The following is a 22,845-nucleotide window of genomic DNA, read 5'->3' as shown; positions in this document are numbered from 1 at the left end:
AGGAGAAAGAGGAGACTTGAGTAAAAGGTTACAGCCAGGAACGTCTGGACACCTGCTCTTAATCAGAGGCTGTGTGTGTGCTTCTAGAGGAGAGAGAGAGTTAGTGTGTGTGTGCTTCTAGAGGAGAGAGAGAGTTAGTGTGTGTGTGCTTCTAGAGGAGAGAGAGAGTTAGTGTGTGTGTGCACGCTTTTAGAGGGTGAGACGGAAGAGAGTGAGTGTGTGTGGGTAGGTGAGTGTGTGTGTACGTGTGTATGTGTGTATGTGTGTGTACACACACACAGTCCTCTCAGTTCTCACTTCATTTGACTGCCACACTAACACGGGTTAGAGCACATCAAAGATAGATTGGACCGCAGCAAACTGTATCTTTCTATGGGTGTGTGCAGATGAGCGCGTGTGCGGCTGTTTCTGTTTGAGTTATTAAGTTATTATCTATCCCTCCTACACAATAGCAGGACTTCTCAACATCATGATAAATCATTAGAAAGGTGAGTCATAAAACAGCTATGAAAATCAATAAAGTCCTGTTTACATATTCCCTGGCAGAGGGGAGGGAGGGGGTTAGGGGAGAGAGGAGACGGATGTGTGCGAGAGAGAGATAGAGAGAGATAGGGAGACCGAGAGAGAGCGTATGGGGATAGGGGGAGGGAGCAGGGAGGTAGAATGAGAGAGAGGATGGAGATTGTGGTGGGTAGACAGAGGGACACAGGGAGGAAAGAGGGGGATGGTGAAGGAGGGGGCTGGATGGTTTATGAGGAATGTCATCTGAAAGCTCTAGCTAACACTCCCAGCACCCCCGATCTGTTTTCCAAGGAGAAGATAGAGAGGACCACATCATTGTAGCAAAAACACGCACGCACACAGGCCTGTAGTTGACATGGTGTATGATGTTTCAGGCTGTGACGTGTTAACGGCTCATGTTTATGTGCGTGCCAGTTGGCTCTCTACTGCCAGACAGATGTCCACAGCAGGTGATCCTGATGTAACCGAGGCCTACTCTTCAGATCTCTCTCTCGTTTTGCCTCTCCTTCCTTTTTCTCGGTCTTATTCTCATCCCACATCTTCCCACAGCTGTTCCTGCTCTCTCTTTCTCTCTCTTTTTCTCCCTTTCTCTCTCTCCCTCTCTTTCTCTTTCTTTCCCTCCGTCTCCGTCAGCATGTCCTTTTCGCTTAGCGAGGTCTCGCCAACGTTGTGCAGATCAAGGGGTGTCCCAGCTGGCATTCCGACCACTACATCGACAGTAGGGGGACCCCAAACATTTACCATCAGACCAAGGACGGGGTTCACCACCTTGAGAGGATGAGACCTTTTAAGAGGCAGGCATCGCTCTGGAGTACACTAATCCAAATGACCTCCGACTGTTGTTTATGCTGTCCTGATAGCCTACACACATTGCCTTCAACGCTGAGTGGTAAACAGAAAAAGAAAAACATCTCAAGTTTATATGATAAAGAAAGAAAAGACGAAAAGCCCCTGAGAGAGCTGACAGAGAAAAGGAAAGAAGTGGTGGACAGGGGAGGGAGTGCAGGGGGAGGGAAAGGGAGGTGATGGAAGACTTAAGGAGGGGAGGATTGAGAGAGAGGAAATAGACCTGGGGCTGTCCCTACAGTGGCACCCTTGGTAACAGCTTCGTGGTGACAGGAGACCTCAGGGCCACGAGGAGTCTCTGGAAACTGCCTGTTTAGACGCCACGAGCCTTACACACACACACACACACGCACACACTTACGTACTAACACACCGCACCTGTCTTTGCAGCTTCCAACGGTCTCCATGGAGACCTTATGGGACTGCAGATTCCTCTAGGTAGAAGCTGGCTGTGTGTTGGGTGAGGGGAGTTGCTCGTAGTAACAAATTGCAGTTTTACACATCGGGGATTTGCATGCACTTCATACCCAACCTGAATTTCATAACTAAACTAAAGTGAATGAAGCACGGCAACAACACACAACGCTGACCACTAGTCTTAGGAGCAGACTGTTTGTTATTATGGTATTAGGCGTGCCACAGTGGTAGCCACCACACACGTCAACCCTGATAACTGGATTGTGTGGGATTACCCTCTTATTGGCCATTACTGCACAGGCGATAGGGGTTATTAGTGTGATGAGCTAATAAGCTGCTCGTTGCGTAAGCCGTTAGCCCCTCACCAGGGTGGCTTTAAACGCTGGGACCTAAGGGAGTGGGCTGTAGGAAGAAGGGCTAGGCTCCTCTAACAGCCATCCTGGAATCTGTTTCAGGAACCGTTTGAAGGAACCGTTGCTGTTGAACGGGTGGCACTTGGAGGTCTGTGAGCATGCGTCACCACCTTGTGGTCAACTCTAGTAGTGCAGGGGATGTCATCAGTTAAAAAATAATTTAGCAGATGCATTAATCCAAAGCAACATACAAATAGTGGATCTAGAAAGTTCAGCAGAAGGATCAGAAGTGCACAGTTCTAACAGTGTTTCAGTGGTCAAGGAACGACCTGTTTTTATCAAGCAGGCAGGCAGGCAGGCAGGCAGGCAGGCAGGCAGGCAGGCAGGCAGGCAGGCAGGCAGGCAGGCAGGCAGGCAGGCAGGCAGGCAGGCAGGCAGGCAGGCAGGCAGGCAGGCAGGCAGGCAGGCAGGCAGGCAGGCAGGCAGGCAGGGAGGGAGGGAGGGAGGGAGGGAGGGAGGGAGGGAGGGAGGGAGGGAGGGAGGGAGGGAGGGAGGGAGGGAGGGAGGGAGGGAGGGAGGGAGGGAGGGAGGGAGGGAGGGAGGGAGGGAGGGAGGGAGGGGGGTGGGAGGGAGGGAGGGAGGGAGGGAGGGAGGGAGGGAGGGAGGGAGGGAGGGAGAGGGGGAGGGGGGGGCTGCCCAAGTCCCCTGGACAGAGAGAAAGAGGGGGGGAGGGGGGGTCAGGGGACACTTCCCAAGCTAAACAAAGGGATAGACTTCTTCACTGTCCTTGCAACTGTCACTTCAGGCAAAGGTGCAGAATGTTTTTAGGCATATTCATTCATTTACTCACCCGGCTAAACTTTTGGATGTTACAGACAGCTTTGTCTACCCATACCCATGGGTGTCAACCCATCCATATTTAAATGTTCTCATGGAAGCAATTGGATTACTGCAACACCCTGCCGGGTTTGAAATAGTGTAACCTTACGGGGGTGACGGGACTGAAGAGATACTGTATGCTTCATTGCAGATGTTACTCTCGTAACTTATCTACATGGCTGGTCGAATGTATTCCAGTTAATGGCAAGTAGCCGAGGTGTATTCGCGCGAATGCAAACTAAAGTGTCCCTCCGTCAATCTAACAACTGGTTGAGCTATGCTGTGATGTCATCCCGCTGTGAGTAAGCGTCTGGCGGGGCTGGCGATGCGCATGTATGTATGCAGCCTGCTGCTCCAACGCATCACCACGAACTGCATCTGACAGCTTGCCAGGTTGGAGGAGAAAAAAAACACACACACAAGCGCGAGGAAGAAACCAGACCCGCTGAATTTCCACAAGCCAAGCGTCATCCGCATCCACCGCAGGGAAAAGGAAGGAGGGATCTCTCTCGCAGAAGCCGCGGTCTCTCTCTCATGTATCCGATACTGGATTGATTATGTTTTTGTTTTAACGGCCGGGTGGTTTTGACAGGGGTAGCTATTTAAAACACACTAACCCCCGTCCCCGCCGCTTCGTTGGATTTCTGCCGTGCATCGGGGCCATGAATTCAGCGGAACAGACGGTTACATGGTTGATCACGCTCGGGGTGCTGGAATCACCGAAAAAGACCATCTCCGATCCCGAGGCATTTCTTCAGACCTCTCTCAAAGATGGGGTGGTGTTGTGTAGACTGTTGGAGCGGCTCAGCCCTGGTTCTACGGAGAAAGTAAGGGCAATTATGCCGCTTGTGTTCCCCCATATTGCCCGCCCCGTTCGGCGCGTCTAGCGGCCGAGAACCGTGACATGACGCGGTTTGTTATCCCGCTTCTCTTTGACCAGTGGTCCATGAAGATTCTTTTGTAGGTCACGAGAGCGCGGGTCATTGTCCCTAAAAACGGCACCAAATGGTTTCACAGATGTCACTCACGTATTTCAGACATACATACAGACAGAAATAAATGCTAGCCCAATGCGTAAAATTGGCTTAGCAGAGACAAATCGATGAGAAACATTTGCTTTATACAAACTGAAATTATTTCCTAGGCGTAGGTTTGAGTCGGTCTAATCAATATCGATATGATTTATTTTTCCTTAGACAAAACAGCCTATGTCTTGTGTAGCCTATATAGGAGTCTACTAAAGCGCATTACGCGGTATTAAGTCGTGTTGTAGGCTATGTACAGCCCTGTAACTGAATGTTTGACACACAGTCTACATTGTACGGACCAACAGCTAGGGATGTTGATGATGTCTATATAGACCATGAGCGAGGGCCGACGCCATTGACTGCAAAAGCGCATAGACGTTGAGACCCTCTCCCCGTTTAAAGCTACAGTGTAGTATTTATTGTCTGGTGTCAAAGCTTATGTAGTCTACCCCAAACACTCTGGCCTCTTTTACAGAGTATGGTCTCTTATTAATCTCGTGTGGCTTTTGACAGGAGTTTAGAGAGCGGTGGTTTCTCCGGGGCAAAATGGGACATTTTGACATATTGCAGAGGTAGCTCTCTCCTCACTGATTCGCCTCACGGGACCGACTGAGAGAGTCACACATGCCCAAACAGCAACTAAAGCATCAGATATCCTTGGCATCAGTTGTGATCTCAGAAAGGCAGTGTGTCATATAGGTTAACGATACATACTGCAGTGAATGTAGATGAGCGAATGTACATCTAGCTGTTTACTTATTGATGATAGGCCATTAGGCCTATGTTATGTAGCCTGGACTTTAATACAACGAACTTGTTGTTTTCCGTATATTACAATTATAATGTTATTTTTCTGTTAATTGGTTTCGGTGAGTGGAGTAGTCAGTGAAATAAATGCTGGTTATACTATTAGAATATTTAAGTAACAATCAATATGTGGACACAGCTTTATTCAGATGTTCCCTCCCTTACACCTCTTTATTAATAGTCTTCAGAGGAGCCATATTTACATCTCAACATCTTGGTCCTCCCATAAACCATGTTATCATGGCTTGGAGATCCTATTTGCCAACGTCATTTCCCCCGATCCTACGTCTACTTCCCCACTGCGGGATTTGTTGAAGCTCATTCCACGGTCTGTGGTCAGGATGGCAATCTGGGCACACACACTGTAGCTATTTAAACCTATCTATCGATTCTGGACGTTTTAATCCACGACCTGGATAACTCGAAAGTACAGAAAACGTTTGCAGTACCTGGAATTTGCAAGGTTTACTCTAAATCGGTGTTTCGGTCCTACAGGTCTACCAAGAACCTAAGAACGACGGCGAGTGCTTGAGCAACATAAAGGAGTTTCTAAAGGGCTGCACGTCTTTCCGCGTCGAGGTAAGATCTCAAAAAAACACCACGAGCAAACAAACTTTGTGATAAACACACACTCCCATATCTGTAAACTTTAGAAGCATTAACATAGCATGTCCCCCAATGTGTGGCGTTTCTGACCTGATACAATAAACAATGGAGCGCCGAGTGGACGGACGAAGGTTGACAGTGGGAGGAGTGGTTAGCCGAGAACAATCACCATCACCCGGGCGGGCTGGTGGAGAAGGAGACTTGTGTATCTTGTAGTCTGAAGTCGTGGTTCTTGCTTCAGGACAGTATCGTAAAACTCATGCAACATCATCTAAATAAGATAATGTAACACTTTAGCAGTTTTGGCTTACAGCATGTGTGGGCTGTAAGGTCCAGTTAACAGCCCACATGGTTGATACATTGTAGCTAACAGCCGATTGCCGAATACCGAGGGCTACCAAATCTCAGGAAAAGCTTTCACTTTATGCGTGGCGATATATTTCACATCCTCTTGATATCTGAACGTTTGTCACCTTTCAATAATTATTGAGAAATTGATAGTTCTAGTGAGAGCTGACCTGAATGACTTTAGTTGTCCTTATTATGACTATGTCACTACGATTATATTCGCAGTAAACATATATAGCCTACCTTATTTTGATAGTTCTGTTGGACTCTCATCCAATTACGTATTCTAAAACACACATATTTTATGACCATTTCAATTTTTTTGGGAGGGAAAGACTAGCTTGCTACTGAAGACTGCCTAGGACGGTTTACAGCTGTAAAGGTTGTGTCGGGTTTTTGACCAGGCCCAGTTCTGTGAGAACTAAGGACTCACACAGAACAGTGTTGTGCTGTGAGACTACATAGAGGGGTCATTGAACCCACCCGTTTTGGACAACAACACTCAGTATTCTTCGACATAGACTCTCCTTACGAAGTCTGGAGAGAGAGAGAGAGAAAGAGAGAGAGAGAGGGAGAGGGAGAGAGAGAGGGAGGGAGGGAGGGGTGGGGGTGGGGGTGGAGAGAGAGATGGTTAGATGGTACAGATTCATGAGCTGTTCAAGATAAAGTTGAGATTGATTCTGGATCTACTTCTGTCCTTGTTCCGGTAAACAACTGTTAGAGGTTTTAGCTGAGCTCTCACAGCCGTCTTCACTACTCTGAGAAATGATAACAAGGTGCCAGGCATCCACCGTGCTTCCTGAGGAACACACTGCTGTGTGTGTGTGTGTGTGTCTGTGTGTGTGGCTGGCTGTGTGTGTGGCTGTGTGTGTGTGTCTGTTGTGGCTCCTGATGAACACACTGCTGTGTGTGTGGCTGTGTGTGTGGCTGTGTGTGTGTCTGTTGTGGCTCCTGATGAACACACTGCTGTGTGTGTGGCTGTGTGTGTGGCTGTGTGTGGCTCCCACCACTGTTGTCCGTTACTGTGAAGGGCATCAGACAGTCAGTGTGGGATCAGTCTGGCAACCTGCTTGCCCCATGCTGTAACCATGTTCATGTCTTGCTCCCCTAAGCAGCTTTAGAAAGTAGTGTGCACACACAGTAGTGTCTGTGTGTGTGTGTGTGTGTGTATGCATGTGTTTGTGTTTATGTATGTGTGTGTGTCTGTGTGTGTGCGCTGAGGATGGAAACGGTACACATATGTGTGCGTGCACGCAAAATGAATAGGAGTGCTGGATTATGGTGGTGGTACACACATAGTCCCAGGCTCACCATCTGTATGGCTGGCTAGCCAGGCTAGGCTATCCTGAGTCCCCTCCAAACTACAGAGATCTGTAGCCTCCAGGTACTGGAGCTCGACCAGCGGATTAGGGCTGTGTGTGTGGTTGTGTGTGTGTATGGGTGTGTGTATGTCTGCTTAAATTCTGACTTGTTTTTGATGGGTGTGTTCTTCGCATCTCCACAGTCCTGTTGTGTTCGTCAGTCATACGAGCGTGCAGGGGATTGGTGACGAGTTGGTTCACTCTGACTGGCCTCAGGTGACCTCGCACACCATCTCACCCTGCAGCCTGACCCCTGACCCTGGCCTAACTCAGGAAGGAAGAAAGACCCTCAAATATAACGCATTTATTTGGGGCATTTGAACCTGTCAAATGCTCTAACCACAGAGCTAAACCTATCCCCATAACAGGTGGGAGGAGTCAGCCTTATTTGACAGGAGTCAAATAAGGAAGCCGTGATAAGGAAGTTAGTCAAAATGTCTTTTCATTCCAAAGCCTGTTTCCTGCTCCCCAGCTGAAGCAGTGATTGGTTGATACTGTGTTGGTTATGACATCACACCCCCAGCATTCTGTCTCCGGGAAAGCAAAAAGTCAGTGCAGTTTTACTGGTCTTTTAGAAGGTCTTTCTACCACTACATTGCTGAGTAATGGGGACCAAAGGATTCCTATAAATCCTGTGTGTGTGTTTGGGCATGGACCTAGTCTGTCCTATTAATTTAGTGATGCCCCACAGAAATATGCAGTGACAGCCCAGCTGAGCTCCAGATAAAAACAGAAGTGTAGAGGAGGAGAGGGAGAGGAGAAGAGAGGAAGTGGAGGAGAGGAGAGAGGGAGTGGGGGAAAGGGAGTGGAGGAGAGAGAGAGGAGAGAGGGAGGAGAGGAGAGGAGAGGAGAGAGGAGAGAGAGAGGGAGGAGAGGACAGGAGAGAGAGAGGAGAGGAGAGGGGAAGAGAGGAGAGGAGAGGAGAGGAGAGAGAGAGAGAGAGAGAGAGAGAGGGAGGAGAGGACAGGAGAGGAGAGAGGGAGGAAAGGAGGGAGGAGAGGACAGGAGAGAGGGAGTGGAGGAGGAGGAAGAGTGGAGGGAGTGGAGGACAGCAGAGGGAGAGTAGAGCAGAGGAAGAGGCGATAGATAATTGAGGAGAAGGAGAAGAGAGCGGTAGAAGAGGGAGGGCAAGAGGAGGGGGGTAGTGGAGGATGAGGTGGAAGAGAGGGAGGGCAGAATAGAGGAAGAGGAAAGGGAGAGCAGAGGAAAAGTAGGGTGAAGAGGAGAGGAGCCTTCCAGATGACAGGACAGTCTATCTAGAAGAGCTGGATAAATATAGACATGGACAATAGGACAGCATACACACACAGATACATACAAACGCATCTACACACAGGTACACACATCTACACACACCAAACTCCTCACACACACATCCATATCCACCGACACAAACACACAGATTCTCCCCGGGCGTATCTGTAATCAGAGCGGAAGATTAAAGGGACTCAAATCTCACTCACCCTCGGTGGCACTGAACCGAGAGGAAACTGTCACCCTCTGCCCTGGTGGGAGGGAGGGAGGGAGGGAGGAAAGAGAGGGAGGGAGGGCAGAGAGGGGAGGGAGGAGAGGGAGGGAGGAAAGGGAGGGAGGGCGGAGAGGGGAGGGTGGGGAGGGTGGGGAGGGAGGGAGGGAGGGAGGGAGGGAGGAAAGGGAGGGAGGGAGGGCGGGCGGGCAGAGAGGGGAGGGAGGAGAGGGAGGGAGGGAGGAAAGGGAAGGAGGGAGGGCGGAGAGGGAGGGAGGAAAGGGAAGGAGGGAGGGCGGAGAGGGAGGGAGGAAAGGGAGGGAGGGAGGGGAGGGAGGGAGGGAGGGCGGGCGGGGGAGGGGAGGGGGGAGAGGGGGAGGGAGGGAGGGAGGGAGGGAGGAGAGGGAGGGCGAGAACAGTTCTAGTTCACTCCAATTTCACCTCCTTTCACTACACAGCAAGACGGCACCTGACTGGTTTACTCAGATGTTTAGTATTTAAGTAACCCCAGAGAGACATACAGGACCAGTTTCTCCAGGGAGAGAGAGAGACAGGATCCGTATCTACACAGAGAGAGAGAGAGAGACAGAGAGAGAGACAGGATCAATATATACAGAGAGACACTGGACCAGTTTCTCCAGTGCGAGAAATGATCAATATCTACAGAGATGGAGAGAGAGACATGACTAGTATCTTCAGAGAGAGAGAGAGAGAGGGGGAGAGGGAGGGAGGGGGAGGGAGAGAGAGGGAGAAACAAACGGAACCAGTTTCTTGTACCTACAGCTAATACTAAGTTCTACCTTTTTAAATAGAGCAACTCTCTACATCAAAGCACTTTGAATGTCTGGGAAAGACTGTTCCAAGCTTAATCAAGAGGTGGTGTGGTGGGTGTGTATGTGTGTGTTGTGCGTGTGTGTGTGTACATGTGTACCTATTAGTGTGTCTGGACACTCTGTTTTGGAGGACACAGAGGGCGGGATGAAGGTATCGATCCGGCTGGCACTGCCAGTGTGTCAGTGACTACACAGAACTGTGTCCACTGAATAGGGTAACGATTTTCCTGCAGGAAATGGCTTTGCCAATCAGTTCTGGCACACGCATTCACTGACCTTTCACTGACTATGCTATGCTCCATTGATCTTTTCCTCCTCTAACTCCCCTCCCCTCATTCTCTCCTCGTCTCCTCTCCCCTCCTCCCCTCACATGCTCCCCTCCTCCCCTCACATGCTCCCCTCCTCCCCTCACATGCTCCCCTCCTCCCCTCACATGCTCCCCTCCTCTCCTTCTCTCCTCCAGCCGTTTGAAGCCAGTGAGCTGTTATTGGGGCTGAACTTCTCCAAGGTGCTCAACAGTCTGGTCACCCTCAACAAAGTCACTGCAGGTAGGTATAAAGTGTGTGTGTGTGTGTGGTTTAGGGGGGGTGTAGATCTCTAACGCAGAGCTCTTTCTCTCCAGACATCGGCGTGGGCAGTGACAGTGTGTGTGCTCGCCATTCCTCGGCCCACAGGATCAAGTCTTTCGACTCGCTATCCTCCCAGTCAGCACTGGGACGATCCTCCAAGCTCCAGAACCAGTTCCGCAGTCTGGTGAGACACACACACACACACACACACACACAGTCACTACCCCTGCAGAAGCCTGCACACTGAAAGTCGGAATAAAAAATGAAATCAGTCTTTTGAGGGCTATTTTTACACTCCAACTTGTGTTCCTTACTCCCTCCCCGAAACTCTCCATCTTCTTCACTATACCTCCTCCGTCTCCTCCCCCTCTCCCCAACCCCTCCACCTTCCTTCCCACCCCCCCCTCCTCCCCGCAGGACATGTGTGAAGGCAGTGGGCAGCAGGTCCTGGTGAAGGCGAAGTTTAACTTTCAGCAGACCAATGAGGACGAGCTGTCCTTCTCCAAGGGTGACATCATCAGCGTGAGCCGGCAGGAGGAGGGAGGGTGGTGGGAGGGCTCGCTCGGCGGCAAGACCGGCTGGTTCCCTAGCAACTATGTCCGTGAGGTCAAAGGCAGTGGTATGTATCCCTTATACCTCTCTCTCTCTCTCTCTCTCTCTCTCTCTCTCTCTCTCTCTCTGTCTCTGTCTCTCTCTCTGTCTCTGTCTCTCTCTCTGTCTCTCTCTCTCTGTCTCTCTCTGTATCTTAATGTCTCTCTCTCTCTGTCTCTCTCTGTATCTTAATGTCTCTCTCTCTCTCTGTATCTTAATGTCTCTCTCTCTCTCTGTATCTTAATGTCTCTCTCTCTCTCTGTCTCTTAATGTCTCTCTGTCTCTTAATGTCTCTCTGTCTCTTAATGTCTCTCTGTCTCTTAATGTCTCTCTGTCTCTTAATGTCTCTCTGTCTCTTAATGTCTCTCTGTCTCTCTCTGTCTCTTAATGTCTCTCTAACTCTGTTGGTCTCTTAATGCCTTTCTTTGTTTGTGTCTGTCTCCAACCCCTCTCTATCTCTCTCTCTCTCTCTGTCCTTCTCTTTACACTTTGACTCTTACAATACCTTTCTCTCTCTCTGTCTGTGTCTCTCTGCCCCCCTCCTTCAGCTCCTGCCTGTGCTCTCAGTAAGAGGAGAATTCCATGGGGAGTCATTGATTAGGGCTGATCAATGAGAAACGTCAGGAGAGGAGATGTGGGAAAGTGTGTGAAGAAACTGATAGACTGAAAATCCCTTGTTTCCCTCCTCCCAGATAAACAGGTGTCGCCCAAGTCTGGGACCCTGAAGAGCCCCCCCAAAGGGTTTGACACGTCCGCCATCAGCAAGACTTACTACAACCTGGTAAGCACTTTCCCTGCCCACTTCCTGGTTTGCCATTTTCCTGCCCACTTCCTGGTTCGCCCTTTCCCTGTCCCCTTCCTGCCCACTTCCTGGTTCGCCCTTTCCCTGTCCCCTTCCTGCCCACTTCCTGGTTTGCCCTTTCCCTAACCCCTTCCTGGCCACTTCCTGGTTTGCCCTTTCCCTGTCCCCTTCCTGCCCACTCTCTGGTTTGCCCTTTCCCTAACCCCTTCCTGGCCACTTCCTGGTTCGCCCTTTCCCTAACCCCTTCCTGGCCACTTCCTGGTTTGCCCTTTCCCTAACCCCTTCCTGGCCACTTCCTGGTTTGCCCTTTCCCTGTCCCCTTCCTGCCCACTCTCTGGTTTGCCCTTTCCCTAACCCCTTCCTGGCCACTTCCTGGTTCGCCCTTTCCCTAACCCCTTCCTGGCCACTTCCTGGTTTGCCCTTTCCCTAACCCCTTCCTGGCCACTTCCTGGTTCGCCCTTTCCCTGTCCCCTTCCTGCCCACTTCCTGGTTTGCCCTTTCCCTAACCCTTTCCTGGCCTGGCCCTTCGTACGTCTGATGTAATGTGGACGTGTTACTGTGAACTGCACACATGATGACTGCTTACTGGGTTAGACTAGGGAGAGGTAGGGGTCAGAATGGAGTCAGATGGCTTAGCGGTTAGAGAATCGGGCTATTAATCAGAAGGTTGCCGGTTCTAAATGACGTTGTGTCCTTGGGCAAGGCTCATCACCCTACTTGCCTAGGGGGGAATGTCCCTGTACTTACTGTAAGTCGTTCTGGATAAGAGCGTCTGCTAAATGTCTAAATGAAGTGAAATGGGGTCAGGTGGTCATGGCTAGGGGGTCGGGACTTAGTCGAGGAAAAACCATCATTATAAGATCCACACCTCGCTGACTCATCTTTCTGAAACCAAATGTTTTGTTTGTCTTCCCTGCTGTAGGTTTTGCAGAACATTCTAGAAACAGAGACTGAGTATTCCAAGGACCTGCAGAGTCTGCTGACGACATACCTGAGATCCCTGCAGAGCACCGACAGGTACAGGTCAGACGGATTCCAGTGTATGTGGGGTAGATTCATGCTCTTCATATCTCAACCCCCTCACCTCTCTCCTGTCTCTCCTCTCCATTCCTTTACCCCCCCCCCCCCCCCCCCCACCGCCTCTTTAACAGGCTGACCACGTCCGATGTCTCTCTCATCCTGGGGAATCTGGAGGAGATCAGCACTTTCCAGCAGATGCTCGTCCAATCCCTGGAGGAGTGCACCAAGTAAGTCCCTCCCTCCAGTACAGCTCCACCAATCGGCGCAAGGTCGTTCCGTCACTCATGATAGTCTGACGCAATCGGCTCGGTCCCGTGCGGTCGTACTCCGCGGGCGGTCGGGTCGATAAAAGGGTTGAACTTGTCTGTGGCTGTTTATATTGTCGGGAGACAATATAACAGTCGCTGACTATTCAGTGAGCCTTCTAGGATGCAGAGACATCTAGGGGTGGCCTGTGGTATTACAGTGTGTGTTGATTGTATGTTCTGCAGTGTTCTCACCAGATCTCCCCCCCCCCCCCCCCCCAGGCTGCCAGAGAGCCAGCAGAAGGTCGGAGGGTTCTTCCTCAACCTCATGCCCCAGATGAAGGCTCTGTACGTGGGCTACTGCTCCAACCACCCCTCGGCTGTCAACGTGCTCACCCAGCACAGGTAGGCACCAACAGACACCAGACCCCGGTCTGCCCGGCAACTCACGAGTCATCATGTCGACACGCTTGATGTTGATGCCGGCTTTCAGTAATCCCTGGATTGTATTGATGAACAGTGTTTTTTCTCTCTCATCTCTCTCTGTCTCTCTGTCTCTCTCTCTATTTCTCAGTGAGGAGCTGGGGGAGTTTATGGAGGGGAGGGGTGCAGTCACCCCAGGCATCCTCACCCTGACCACTGGCCTTAGCAAGCCCTTCATGAGGCTGGATAAGTACCCCACCCTGCTCAAGGAGCTGGAGAGACACATGGAGGTCTGTCTGCCTGCCTCTGTCTGTCTATATGTCTGCCTGCCTCTGTCTGTCTATATGTTTGTCTGCCTCTGTCTGTCTGTCTGTCTGTGTGTCTGCCTCTGTCTGTCTGTCTGTCTGTCTGTGTGTCTGCCTCTGTCTGTGTGCGTCTACTTCTGATCCCCTAAACACTAGAATCATTATGCCTGACATCAACAAAGCATCAGTAAAGGCCGACCAGGAGTGTAGAGCTGTCGAGGCCTTCTGACCCGTGTGTGTGTGTCTCCCTATAGGAGAGCCACCCTGACCGTCCAGACATCCAGAAGTGCATGACCTCCTTCAAGAGCCTGTCTGTAGGTCTCCAGCTAGCCTCTGTCTGGACAGCTGGACACTAGCCACAACATCACTATGTCTGTGTTCATGTCTGCGGTAATGATCAGCAGCTAATGTGTGTGTGTGTGTGTGTGTGTCAGGCCCAGTGTCAGGAGGTGAGGAAGCGGAAGGAGCTGGAGCTGCAGATCCTCACTGAGTCCATCCGCCTGTGGGAGGGAGACGACATCAGGACCCTGGGCTCTGTCCTGTACATGAGCCACATCCTGGTGCTCAGCCCGGGGGCAGAGGTACTGTCTGTCTGTGTCTCTCTCTGTCTCTGTCTCTGTCTCTGTCTCTGTCTCTGTCTCTGTCTCTCTCTCTCTCTGTCCCTGTCTCTGTCTCTCTCTGTCTCTCTCTCTGTCTCTGTCTCTGTCTCTGTCTCTGTCTCTGTCTCTGTCTCTGTCTCTCTCTCTCTCTCTCTCTCTCTCTCTCTCTCTCTCTCTCTCTCTCTCTCTCTCTCTCTCTCTCTCTCTCTCTCTCTCTCTCTCTCTCTCTCAATATGCAAACAAACACATGCGTAGACCTTCCCTCCCTCTCATACAGTGTCCTGTTTCTGATGTGACTCTGTCTCCCCCTGCAGGACAAGTGTGAGCGCTACCTCATGCTCTTCCCTCACGTGCTCCTCATGCTGTCTGCCAGCCCCAGGATGAGCGGCTTCATATTCCAGGTCTGACCCCTGACCCCTAGCCTTCATCGTTCCTGTCAGGACGGAACTACAACCAGAACCCCTAGAACCAAACACGTTGTTTACAGTCTTACCAATCCTTACCAAGTCTTACCAAACCAGATGCTGATAATATATTTTTTCTCTCCACGGATCTCTTTTGCCCTCCCTCCCTCCCTCCCTCCCTCCCTCCCTCCCTCCCTCCCTCCCTCCCTCCCTCCCTCCCTCCCTCCCTCCCTCCCTCCCTCCCTCCCTCCCTCCCTCCCTCCCTCCCTCCCTCCCTCCCTCCCTCCCTCCCTCCCTCCCTCCCTCCCTCCCTCCCTCCCTCCCTCCCTCCCTCCCTCCCTCCCTCCCTCCAGGGGAAGCTGCCTCTGGCTGGGATATCAGTGAACAGACTAGAGGACTGTGAGGCTCACAAGAACGCCTTTGAGCTCTCTGGTAAGACGTCCTTGACAGGACTCTTGAGTGTGTGTGAGAGAGAGAGAGTGCTTGTCAGACTTGGTGTGGATGCAGGTGTGCATTAGAATGTGAACTGGTGTATTTTCAGATGAACGTAGTGTGTGCGAAATGCTTGAATGAGTGTGTTTGTCTCCTCAGGGAGGGAGTTTGAGCGTGTGCAGGTGATCTGTAACACCCAGCAGGACCTCCAGGACTGGGTAGACCACCTGACACGACTGTCCAAACACACCAACGCCAGCGCCCCCAGCCACAAGCCCCTCAGCGTGCCCTGCCACACGGTAACACACACACAATCACATACACCATAGCCATTGTCCCTCGTCCAACATGCCTCACAATTTATAAACATGCGCCCACACGCTTTCAATCCACCATCATGTTTCAGCATCCTCTCAATATCTCCCCTCCTACCCCCCCAGCTCCCCTCCCACCCCCTGACTCCGTCGCGCCACGCTGAAGGCAGGGCCATGACAGTGGCTCCGGCCTACCACACGCTGCCCCATCCGTCCTCCCACGGCGCCCCCCACAGCACGGTGATGTGGGGGCCTCTGGAGCCCCCCAACACGCCCAAGCCCTGGAGCCTGAGCTGCCTGCGGCCCGCGCCCCCGCTACGGCCCTCTGCCGCCCTCTGCTACAAGGAGGTGAGGGGCTCCTGGAGGGAGAGGGAGAGGGAGAGGGAGAGGGAGAGGGAGAGGGAGAGGGAGAGGGAGAGGGAGAGGGAGAAAAATACATCTCCATTGGTGATCCTACTGTTTTGCTCTCCATTGCATCGTTCAGTCAGGTGGCTGTACGGTGAGGGAATTGGGCTTGTAATCTGAAGGTTGCCAGATCAATTCCCGGCCGAGCCAAATGACATTGTGTCCTTGGGCAAGGCACTTCACCCTACTTGCCTCGGGGGGAATGTCCCTGTACTTACTTTAAGGATAAGAGCGTCTGCTAAATGACTAAATGTAAATGTAAATCCTGACTGTGTTTCTCCTCCTCCCCTCCTTCCAGGACCTTAGTAAGAGCCCTAAGAGTGTAAAGAAGCTGCTTCCTAAGAGGAAGCCAGACAGGAAGCAGTCTGATGAGGAGTTCGCCCTGAGGAAGAGTGAGTCTCCCTCCTGACTCCTGCCTTATGGATCTCTTCTCTGGACCTCTTTCGAATCTCTGTGTCATCTCCTCTCACTTCCCTTTTCTCCTTGTCGACCTCCTCCTGTTCATCCCTCCTCCTCCTCTCCTCCTCCTCTCTCCAGGTACTGCTGCTCTAGAGGAGGATGCTCAGATCCTGAAAGTGATCGAGGCGTACTGCACCAGCGCCAAGACCAGGCAAACCCTCAACTCCAGTAAGAACACACACGCACTCACACACACGTACACTCACACACGCACACACACACACACGCGCGTACACACACACACATACACACGTACACACAGACGTGTACACTTACACACACACACACACACACACACTCACAGGCACCAAGACACATACAGATAAAGACACAGTCCCCCCTCCCAACAACATACATATACATGTTGTCCATGCACACACACTCCAAACACCCAAGGTCTGGGTTTATTTGTGTTGTGTGTTGGATCTGTAGTCTGTTGCTGCTCCTAACTCTTCTTCTAACTGTCGCTTCTCTTTCTGTCTGTCTCTCTCCTTCATTTCTCACTCTGTTTGGCATCGCTCTGATTTGACGTTTGTTCCCTCGTTCTCCTTGTTTGACCATCCGTTCTCCTCGGTTGTCCCCCTCGCCACCACACGTTTTTTTTCTTTCGGTTTTGTCCATCATCCATCCGGCATTTTCCGTTGGTTTTGTTTGATGATTTTCATCCCTGTCATCGCATGCGTTTGGGCGCCACCCCCCCCTCTCCCAACTCCCCTCACCTCCTTTCCTTTTTTACATGCAATACCCCTCCTGCCTTTCCTCATCTCCTCTCCTTCCCCCATCATCCCTCCTCCCACCTTCTTCTACCACCATCACCTCCCCTCCTCCTAACTCCCCTCCCCTCCCCACCACGCCCCCCCCCAGCCTGGCAGGGCACTGACCTGATGCATAACCACGTCCTGGCAGACGTAGATCGGTCCAGTGTGGACCCTCCGGGCCGCCGTAGCAGCGTGTCACGCCCCGAGGTGACCTCCGACCAATCAGAGGACTCTGACTATGACTCCATCTGGACCAGCCACTCTTACAGAATGGGCTCCGTGTCGCGTAAGAGCTGCATCTCTCATCAGAACTAAACAAAAAAAAAAAACGCCCCAGCCCTGCAACGCACCGTGCTGCCCCGTACCATAAATCCAGCGCACTTACCTCTTAAGTAACCCCGTGGTGAAACTTAAAAGAAAAAGGAAAAACAAAGCTTTTTTTAACGTTTAATTTATTTATGTTATTTAATTATAATTTTTTTTGTCTATTTATTTGTTTATTTATTCAGTTTGGACTGTTTGTTTGAATGTGTTGAAGCAGAATTTCCCTGTTGCCTTGAGCACTCTCCCGTATTGTACCTCCTCTCCCTCCGTAGTCGTGTTGGGTAGTGTAGTCCTTTTCTTTCATGAATGTACCCCTTTCTTGTTGTACCTTCTGTGTTGGGATGCTGTTAGCTAATATTACGATAGTGAAATGATAGTATAGTTGGGTCTTTAGAAAGAGTGAGGGGAGGAGAGAGTTGTGTGTGGGGGTGGGGTGGGGGTGATTAGGGGGGCGGTAGGGGTGGGGGGAGTAGGGACCTTGAGGTTTCCTGTCTGATATTCAGATGTGTTTCAGGAAGTGATCTCATTCTATTTATCTTGTTCTGTTCTTCTACTGAATGTCCAACATGCAGCTTGCCTGCTGCTATGTACATGTGTGACATAAACTTAAATATTATGAAAGTCCTGCACAGCAAAGCTTTGGGACACACACACACACACACACACACACATACACATACACACATGCCCACACACACACACACACACACTAAAACCATGATCATGCTCTATTAAGTATGACAGGAGCATGTCCATGCATAGATTGTATGATGACAGTTTATTTTGTAGAAGCCGATGTGTTTTCAATATCATGTTATGTTTTTATTCATTTCCTCTTTCAATACACGGCAGTATTTTACGTTTTCCTCAGCACACTGCATGACAAGCAAGTACTGAGTCATCTAATCAGATTTGTCGACCTGGAGTAGCTTTGGACAAACTGTCCAATACCCTTCATATGGGGGTCAGATGGCTGAGGGGTTTGGGAGCGGTTAGGAAATTGGGCTATCAATCGGAAGGTTGCCGGTTCGATTCCTGGCTGTGCAAAATGACATTGTGTCCTTGGGCAAGGCACTTCACCCTACTTGCCTCAGGGAGAATGTCCCTGTACTTACTGTAAGTCGCTCTGGATAAGAGCGTCTGCTAAATGACTACATGTAAATAGCATAGGTTCAAAGCATTGTGGGAACTGTCTCCAGTAGGCCTACAGGGAAGTTGATCAGGTTACCATGGAAATCTGTAGAAAACAAAGATTCCTGATCGATGATTGACAGTTGATTGGATATACAGATAAGGGTTAGGGTACTAACGAGGACAAACAGTGAAGGCAGTACCCCAAACTTCCTGTCCTGTGTTAAGCATGATTGGCACCTGGCACATTCTTTGTTCCTGCCTTTCCACCAACCACTGAGCCCCTTCCACCTGCTCCAGGCCAGTCCCTCTTGTGTCCTGGAAGATGTAAGGATCCGTCCCAAAAGGCAGACCTCCAGTCCAGCCAATCAGCATCACCCCCGGTGATGCCCAGGGTGTGACGTGTGGTACAGCTGTTAGGATGGCAGAGTTCCTGATGGGACTGGTTATGGCTCGGGCCAGGAACCTCAGAGAATCCTACTGACTCTCTGTCCACTTCCTGGAATGATCTAGATTAAATATGACAGTTGTGTGGTTTATTAAAACCCTGTAGTCCCTGTATTATGAGGATATTAGAATCAGGAATAGTCTTTAACAATGTATTATTTACAGATGTAACTGTGTCCATGTTACCAGACTGCTACTACAGGACCAGACAGTGCAGTGATGTACACCAAACAGGGTTGTTGATTCTCTTGTAAAACAAACATTCTCTATATTGCAACCCCAATGCGCCGATTTACTATTTTTATGCAGAAGTATTTTTACAGTGTTGATCGTTAATCTCAGATAACTGTCTGCCAGGGACCCTTAGTCTCTTCCCACAGTTACTCTGTCAGTGGTACCTGGAAAACATATGGGTTGTGTTATTTATCAAATTATTTATTTTTCCAATATTGTTTTAAATTCAGTTTTGTTTTCCTTGATTTGATTTGATTTTATTCTGTGTCTGTCAATGTTTACAAAATAAGTACAAAAAAAATGATTCCTCAAACCACGAAGCTACCGTGGTCCTTTTCAGTTGACGGAACTGTGTCAAAGTTTACACACTGAAGCGTTGGATGACAAAAAGTGTTGTAAAGTCCATTTCTTTTGCACAATCTCTGCGGTACAAAGCAACCCAACGGCGACCTCTGTCACCCTGGAGCCAACCTGAACCTTTCTGTGTCACACTGCCTGGAGTCCGGCTGTGATGGTCATCATAATGGGGGATCATGTCAGTCCTGTATTCTGTGTTGCTGTGTGTAAATAGGCCAACTTTATCCATAGTGTACATCCACCACCTCCATTTACTGAGTGAGCATCCAAGCCAAGAGTTTGGAATATAAAAGAGACATCATTGTACAGCATCATTCTGATGTGAACTGCTTATCTGCCCTCTGGAAACTGTCAACACAAATGGATATATATCGATACAGTGAGGGAAAGATGTGTGCAGGAAGGGAGGCGGGACTTAATTCTCCGTTGTCTTGTATATAGTGGTTGTCATGGAGCAAAAATAATCTATGATGATTTGATCTGAGACTGTCCGTCAACACGTTGTGTGTGTGTTCTATTTTGTGTCTGAGGTGTATTCTGTGGTTACAAACATACAAGAACAAATGAATAAAAAAACAAACACTTGATTTCCTGTGAGAGAGGAGGATGGGGGGGGGGGGGAGGGAGGGGGGTTGACTTTTGTGACCACGTGTGATGATGCTACTGTATTACGTTGTCAATGGCGCCTTTACTGTGATTGTGACATCGTGTACACAGACTGGCGTAGCCAAGAGCAAAGACCACTGTATGGTTTGAGTTTTGAATAAACCTGTCCTTTTGTTAGACACTGGCATTGATGTGGTTTGTCAGAGGTGAAGCTCATGTTGGTGTTGTTTTGGTGCCGGTGGAGAGAGACGGGTGAAGGCGACGTGGAGGATGCACTGTGTGGAGTTGTGCCCCTCATATCGGGTTACCAGGGGTGATCAGCTCTCCTCTTCCTCTTCCTGTCTGTACTTCCTGTTTCCTTTGGTTTCCTTCCTGTCCTTTCTCCTGTCTGTCGTCCAATCAGAGCATGACTAACCCCTTACGTCTCCACAGTTGTCAGTTTGTGAACCTGTTTTGTTTCTGTCCGTGTCCGGTCGACGGCAAAAGTTCTAACCGGTGTCACGGAATCAGCCAATCACCTGACGGCTCCCCGTCGAGGTGCGGTGATTGGTCTCTGCCTGTGGGTGGGGCCATGCTGAGGTCTTGCCCTGTGTTGTGTTGAAACAGGGCCGCGGAGAGACACAGGGCCACAGGTCATCTTCCAAGGAGAGGAGAAGGTCACGGTACAGGACAGCAACCGCAACGGTCAAACTGGGGTCGAAGAGAAGTAAGGCCTCTTATTCTCCTCCTCTCCCCCACCCCTCCTCCCCTTTCCCCCTCCTCTCCTCTTCCCCCCTCCTCTCCTCTTCCCCACCCCTGCTCCCCTCCTCTCCTCTTCCCCACCCCTCCTCCCCCCCCCCCTCCTCTCCTCTTCCCCACCCCTGCTCCCCTCCTCTCCTCTTCCCCACCCCTCCTCCCCTCTCCCCCTCCTCCCCTCTTCCCCACCCCTCCTCCCCTCTCCCCCTCCTCTTCCCCACCCCTCCTCCCCTCTCCCCCTCCTCTCCTCTTCCCCACCCCTCCTCCCCTCTCCCCCTCCTCTCGTCTCCCCCAGCCCTCTCCTCTTTCTCCAGAGTTTCTCTCCCAAGGACTGTCTGACTCAGCTGTGCTCTGCAGCTGACAGCGGGCCCATGCTGTTGGTGCTGGGTGAATGTGAGGTGTTCAGTAACCCTTTGCTGTCTCTGCAGGAGTCTGGTGGATGTGGTCTATGCCCTGAGAGATGAGGTCCAGGGCCTCAAACAGGTGAGTGTCCCCTCTATGTCCCATGACTCCTATTAGTCATGGCTTCACAAAAGTGGTTGGTAAAAGCCCCTAGGCGCTGGTTAACAGGAACTGATCTGGTCGTTTTTGTTTCTCAGGACAACAAGAAGATGAGGAGGTCCATGGAGGAGGAGCAGAGGGCCCGGAAGGATCTAGAGAAGGTGGTCAGGAGAGTCCTCAACAGCATGAACGACCCCACCTGGGATGAGACCAACCTGTGAGACAAGCTGTGGCGACCATGAGTGTGTGTGTGTGTGTGTGTACAGGTTGTTTGAGGCATCTTAGAATGAGTGTGTGTGTGTGTGTGTGTGTGAAAGCAAGTGTGTGAGTGTTAGCTCTGTGATAAGCTGGTGAAGACCTGTGTGTGTGTGTGCACTCCTGGCCTTCCTCCAGTCAAAGCTATGGAGAAGCCTCCTGGGTTCCCTGCTGGCTGTAGACTGTCAGAGCCGCTGTGAGACTCTCCGGCTCTGACCCAACTGACGAGCCAACTGTTCCTGAATCCTTCAGAGACCCAGACAGACAGACAGAACTGTGACACAGAGGGCCGCTGCCTGATGGTAATAAGCTCCCCACAGGAAGCTCACGTTCCAGAACATTCCCACTTCGTTGTCTTGCTGGGGGTGATAAGGTCTCTGGTACTGTTCGCCCCCCTGCCACCTCTCACTCTGACCTGGGCTGTACTGTCCAGAACTTCCCTCTCTCCGACCACCATCCTCCTCCCCTCTTCCTATCCTGTCTTCCCTTCTCCACCCCTCGTTCCTCTGAGGGCTGAACTGGCCCTGGAGGTCTGGCTCAACCTAAACACTACGAAGCAATATTACATCTCCAATCTAATACGGTACTGAACAAGTAGCATACAGTCCAACCTCATTATGACACCTCTGTCAATGTTATTTAAGTTTATTTTTTACTTTTTTTGAGTCGATACATGCAATCTGATACTGTGCATTTCCATGTCCACTGTGTTGTTCTGTTGTGGCTAGGTGGGGTGTCCTGGGGGGGTTTGTACAGTAAAGGACCGTCACTGTCACCATGTAGATACTGCTGAACCATGAGCCTTTGGGAGAAATAAATGTGTTTCTAGAAGAAGGGTGGTTGGAGGTGTGCTGATTATTGTGCTGATTGTTGTCGGGGAGGCGAGTGGCTCCCAGGAGTCGTGTGCAGCATGTACCGACCGTGTTGGAACAGGACTCGGCTGGTCGGCAGAAAGTGAACGGCTGGAAGAACAGGGGGGCTGTTGGGGGAGGAGACTAGGTCATGGAGCCCCTCCTCCCTCATCACCTCCACCTTCCTACCAACCCTTCACGCCGTGCGGAGGAAGGTTGGGACCCTACACCCTCATAACCTCGTGGACGTTGTGGTGTGCAGCAGTATGTCTTTAGTACCTGGCACTTTAATCAACGTGACACAACTGCAGAGGGAGGCAAATCTGCGCTCTCTCTCTCTCTCTTTCGCTCCAACCTTCCTTTTCTACTGGAGTGGAAAGCAGGTATAGACGAGTGATCCAGTGACCCTGTGCGCCCCCTCTCCTCCCCTGTTGTTTTCTTGACTCCCTCCCTCTCCAAGCGTGTCCTTCAGCTGAGAGAGACCGTGCCAGGCTGGGTCACAGTGTGTCCTTCAGCTGAGAGAGACCATGCCAGGCTGGGTCACAGTGTGTCCTTCAGCTGAGAGAGACCGTGCCAGGCTGGGTCACAGTGTGTCCTTCAGCTGAGAGAGACC

General features: G+C 50.9%; 1 protein-coding gene across 4 annotated transcripts in view; it reads left to right on the top strand.

Moving 5' to 3' along the window:
• The first annotated feature begins 3,483 nt into the window (after positions 1-3,483).
• arhgef7a (Rho guanine nucleotide exchange factor (GEF) 7a) overlaps positions 3,484-22,845 on the top strand; it is a 33,219-nt gene continuing 13,857 nt past the window's right edge. Inside the window, exons 1-22 of one of the 4 annotated variants that reach the window (XM_084688348.1) lie at positions 3,484-3,844; positions 5,348-5,431; positions 9,929-10,013; positions 10,088-10,218; positions 10,452-10,653; positions 11,318-11,406; positions 12,350-12,444; positions 12,579-12,674; positions 12,975-13,097; positions 13,267-13,405; positions 13,675-13,734; positions 13,855-14,001; positions 14,334-14,420; positions 14,777-14,855; positions 15,015-15,154; positions 15,296-15,517; positions 15,873-15,966; positions 16,112-16,201; positions 16,898-17,077; positions 20,497-20,596; positions 21,054-21,108; positions 21,225-22,215. In XM_084688348.1, coding sequence (XP_084544474.1) covers positions 3,680-3,844; positions 5,348-5,431; positions 9,929-10,013; positions 10,088-10,218; positions 10,452-10,653; positions 11,318-11,406; positions 12,350-12,444; positions 12,579-12,674; positions 12,975-13,097; positions 13,267-13,405; positions 13,675-13,734; positions 13,855-14,001; positions 14,334-14,420; positions 14,777-14,855; positions 15,015-15,154; positions 15,296-15,517; positions 15,873-15,966; positions 16,112-16,201; positions 16,898-17,077; positions 20,497-20,596; positions 21,054-21,108; positions 21,225-21,347 — 2,586 coding nt within the window. In that variant the 5' untranslated portion in view covers positions 3,484-3,679 and the 3' untranslated portion in view covers positions 21,348-22,215. Of the gene's footprint in view, positions 3,845-5,347; positions 5,432-9,928; positions 10,014-10,087; positions 10,219-10,451; positions 10,654-11,317; positions 11,407-12,349; positions 12,451-12,578; positions 12,675-12,974; positions 13,098-13,266; positions 13,406-13,674; positions 13,735-13,854; positions 14,002-14,333; positions 14,421-14,776; positions 14,856-15,014; positions 15,155-15,295; positions 15,518-15,872; positions 15,967-16,111; positions 16,202-16,897; positions 17,078-20,496; positions 20,597-21,053; positions 21,109-21,224; positions 22,216-22,845 lie in introns of those variants that run through there. The other 3 variants (XM_084688347.1, XM_084688346.1, XM_084688345.1) reach the window with 3 other exon arrangements.

This window comes from Hypomesus nipponensis, chromosome 23, assembly GCF_054491055.1.
Source record: "Hypomesus nipponensis isolate SF chromosome 23, ASM5449105v1, whole genome shotgun sequence".
Taxonomy (NCBI): domain Eukaryota; kingdom Metazoa; phylum Chordata; class Actinopteri; order Osmeriformes; family Osmeridae; genus Hypomesus; species Hypomesus nipponensis.
This window is presented reverse-complemented; position numbering and strand designations above follow the sequence as displayed.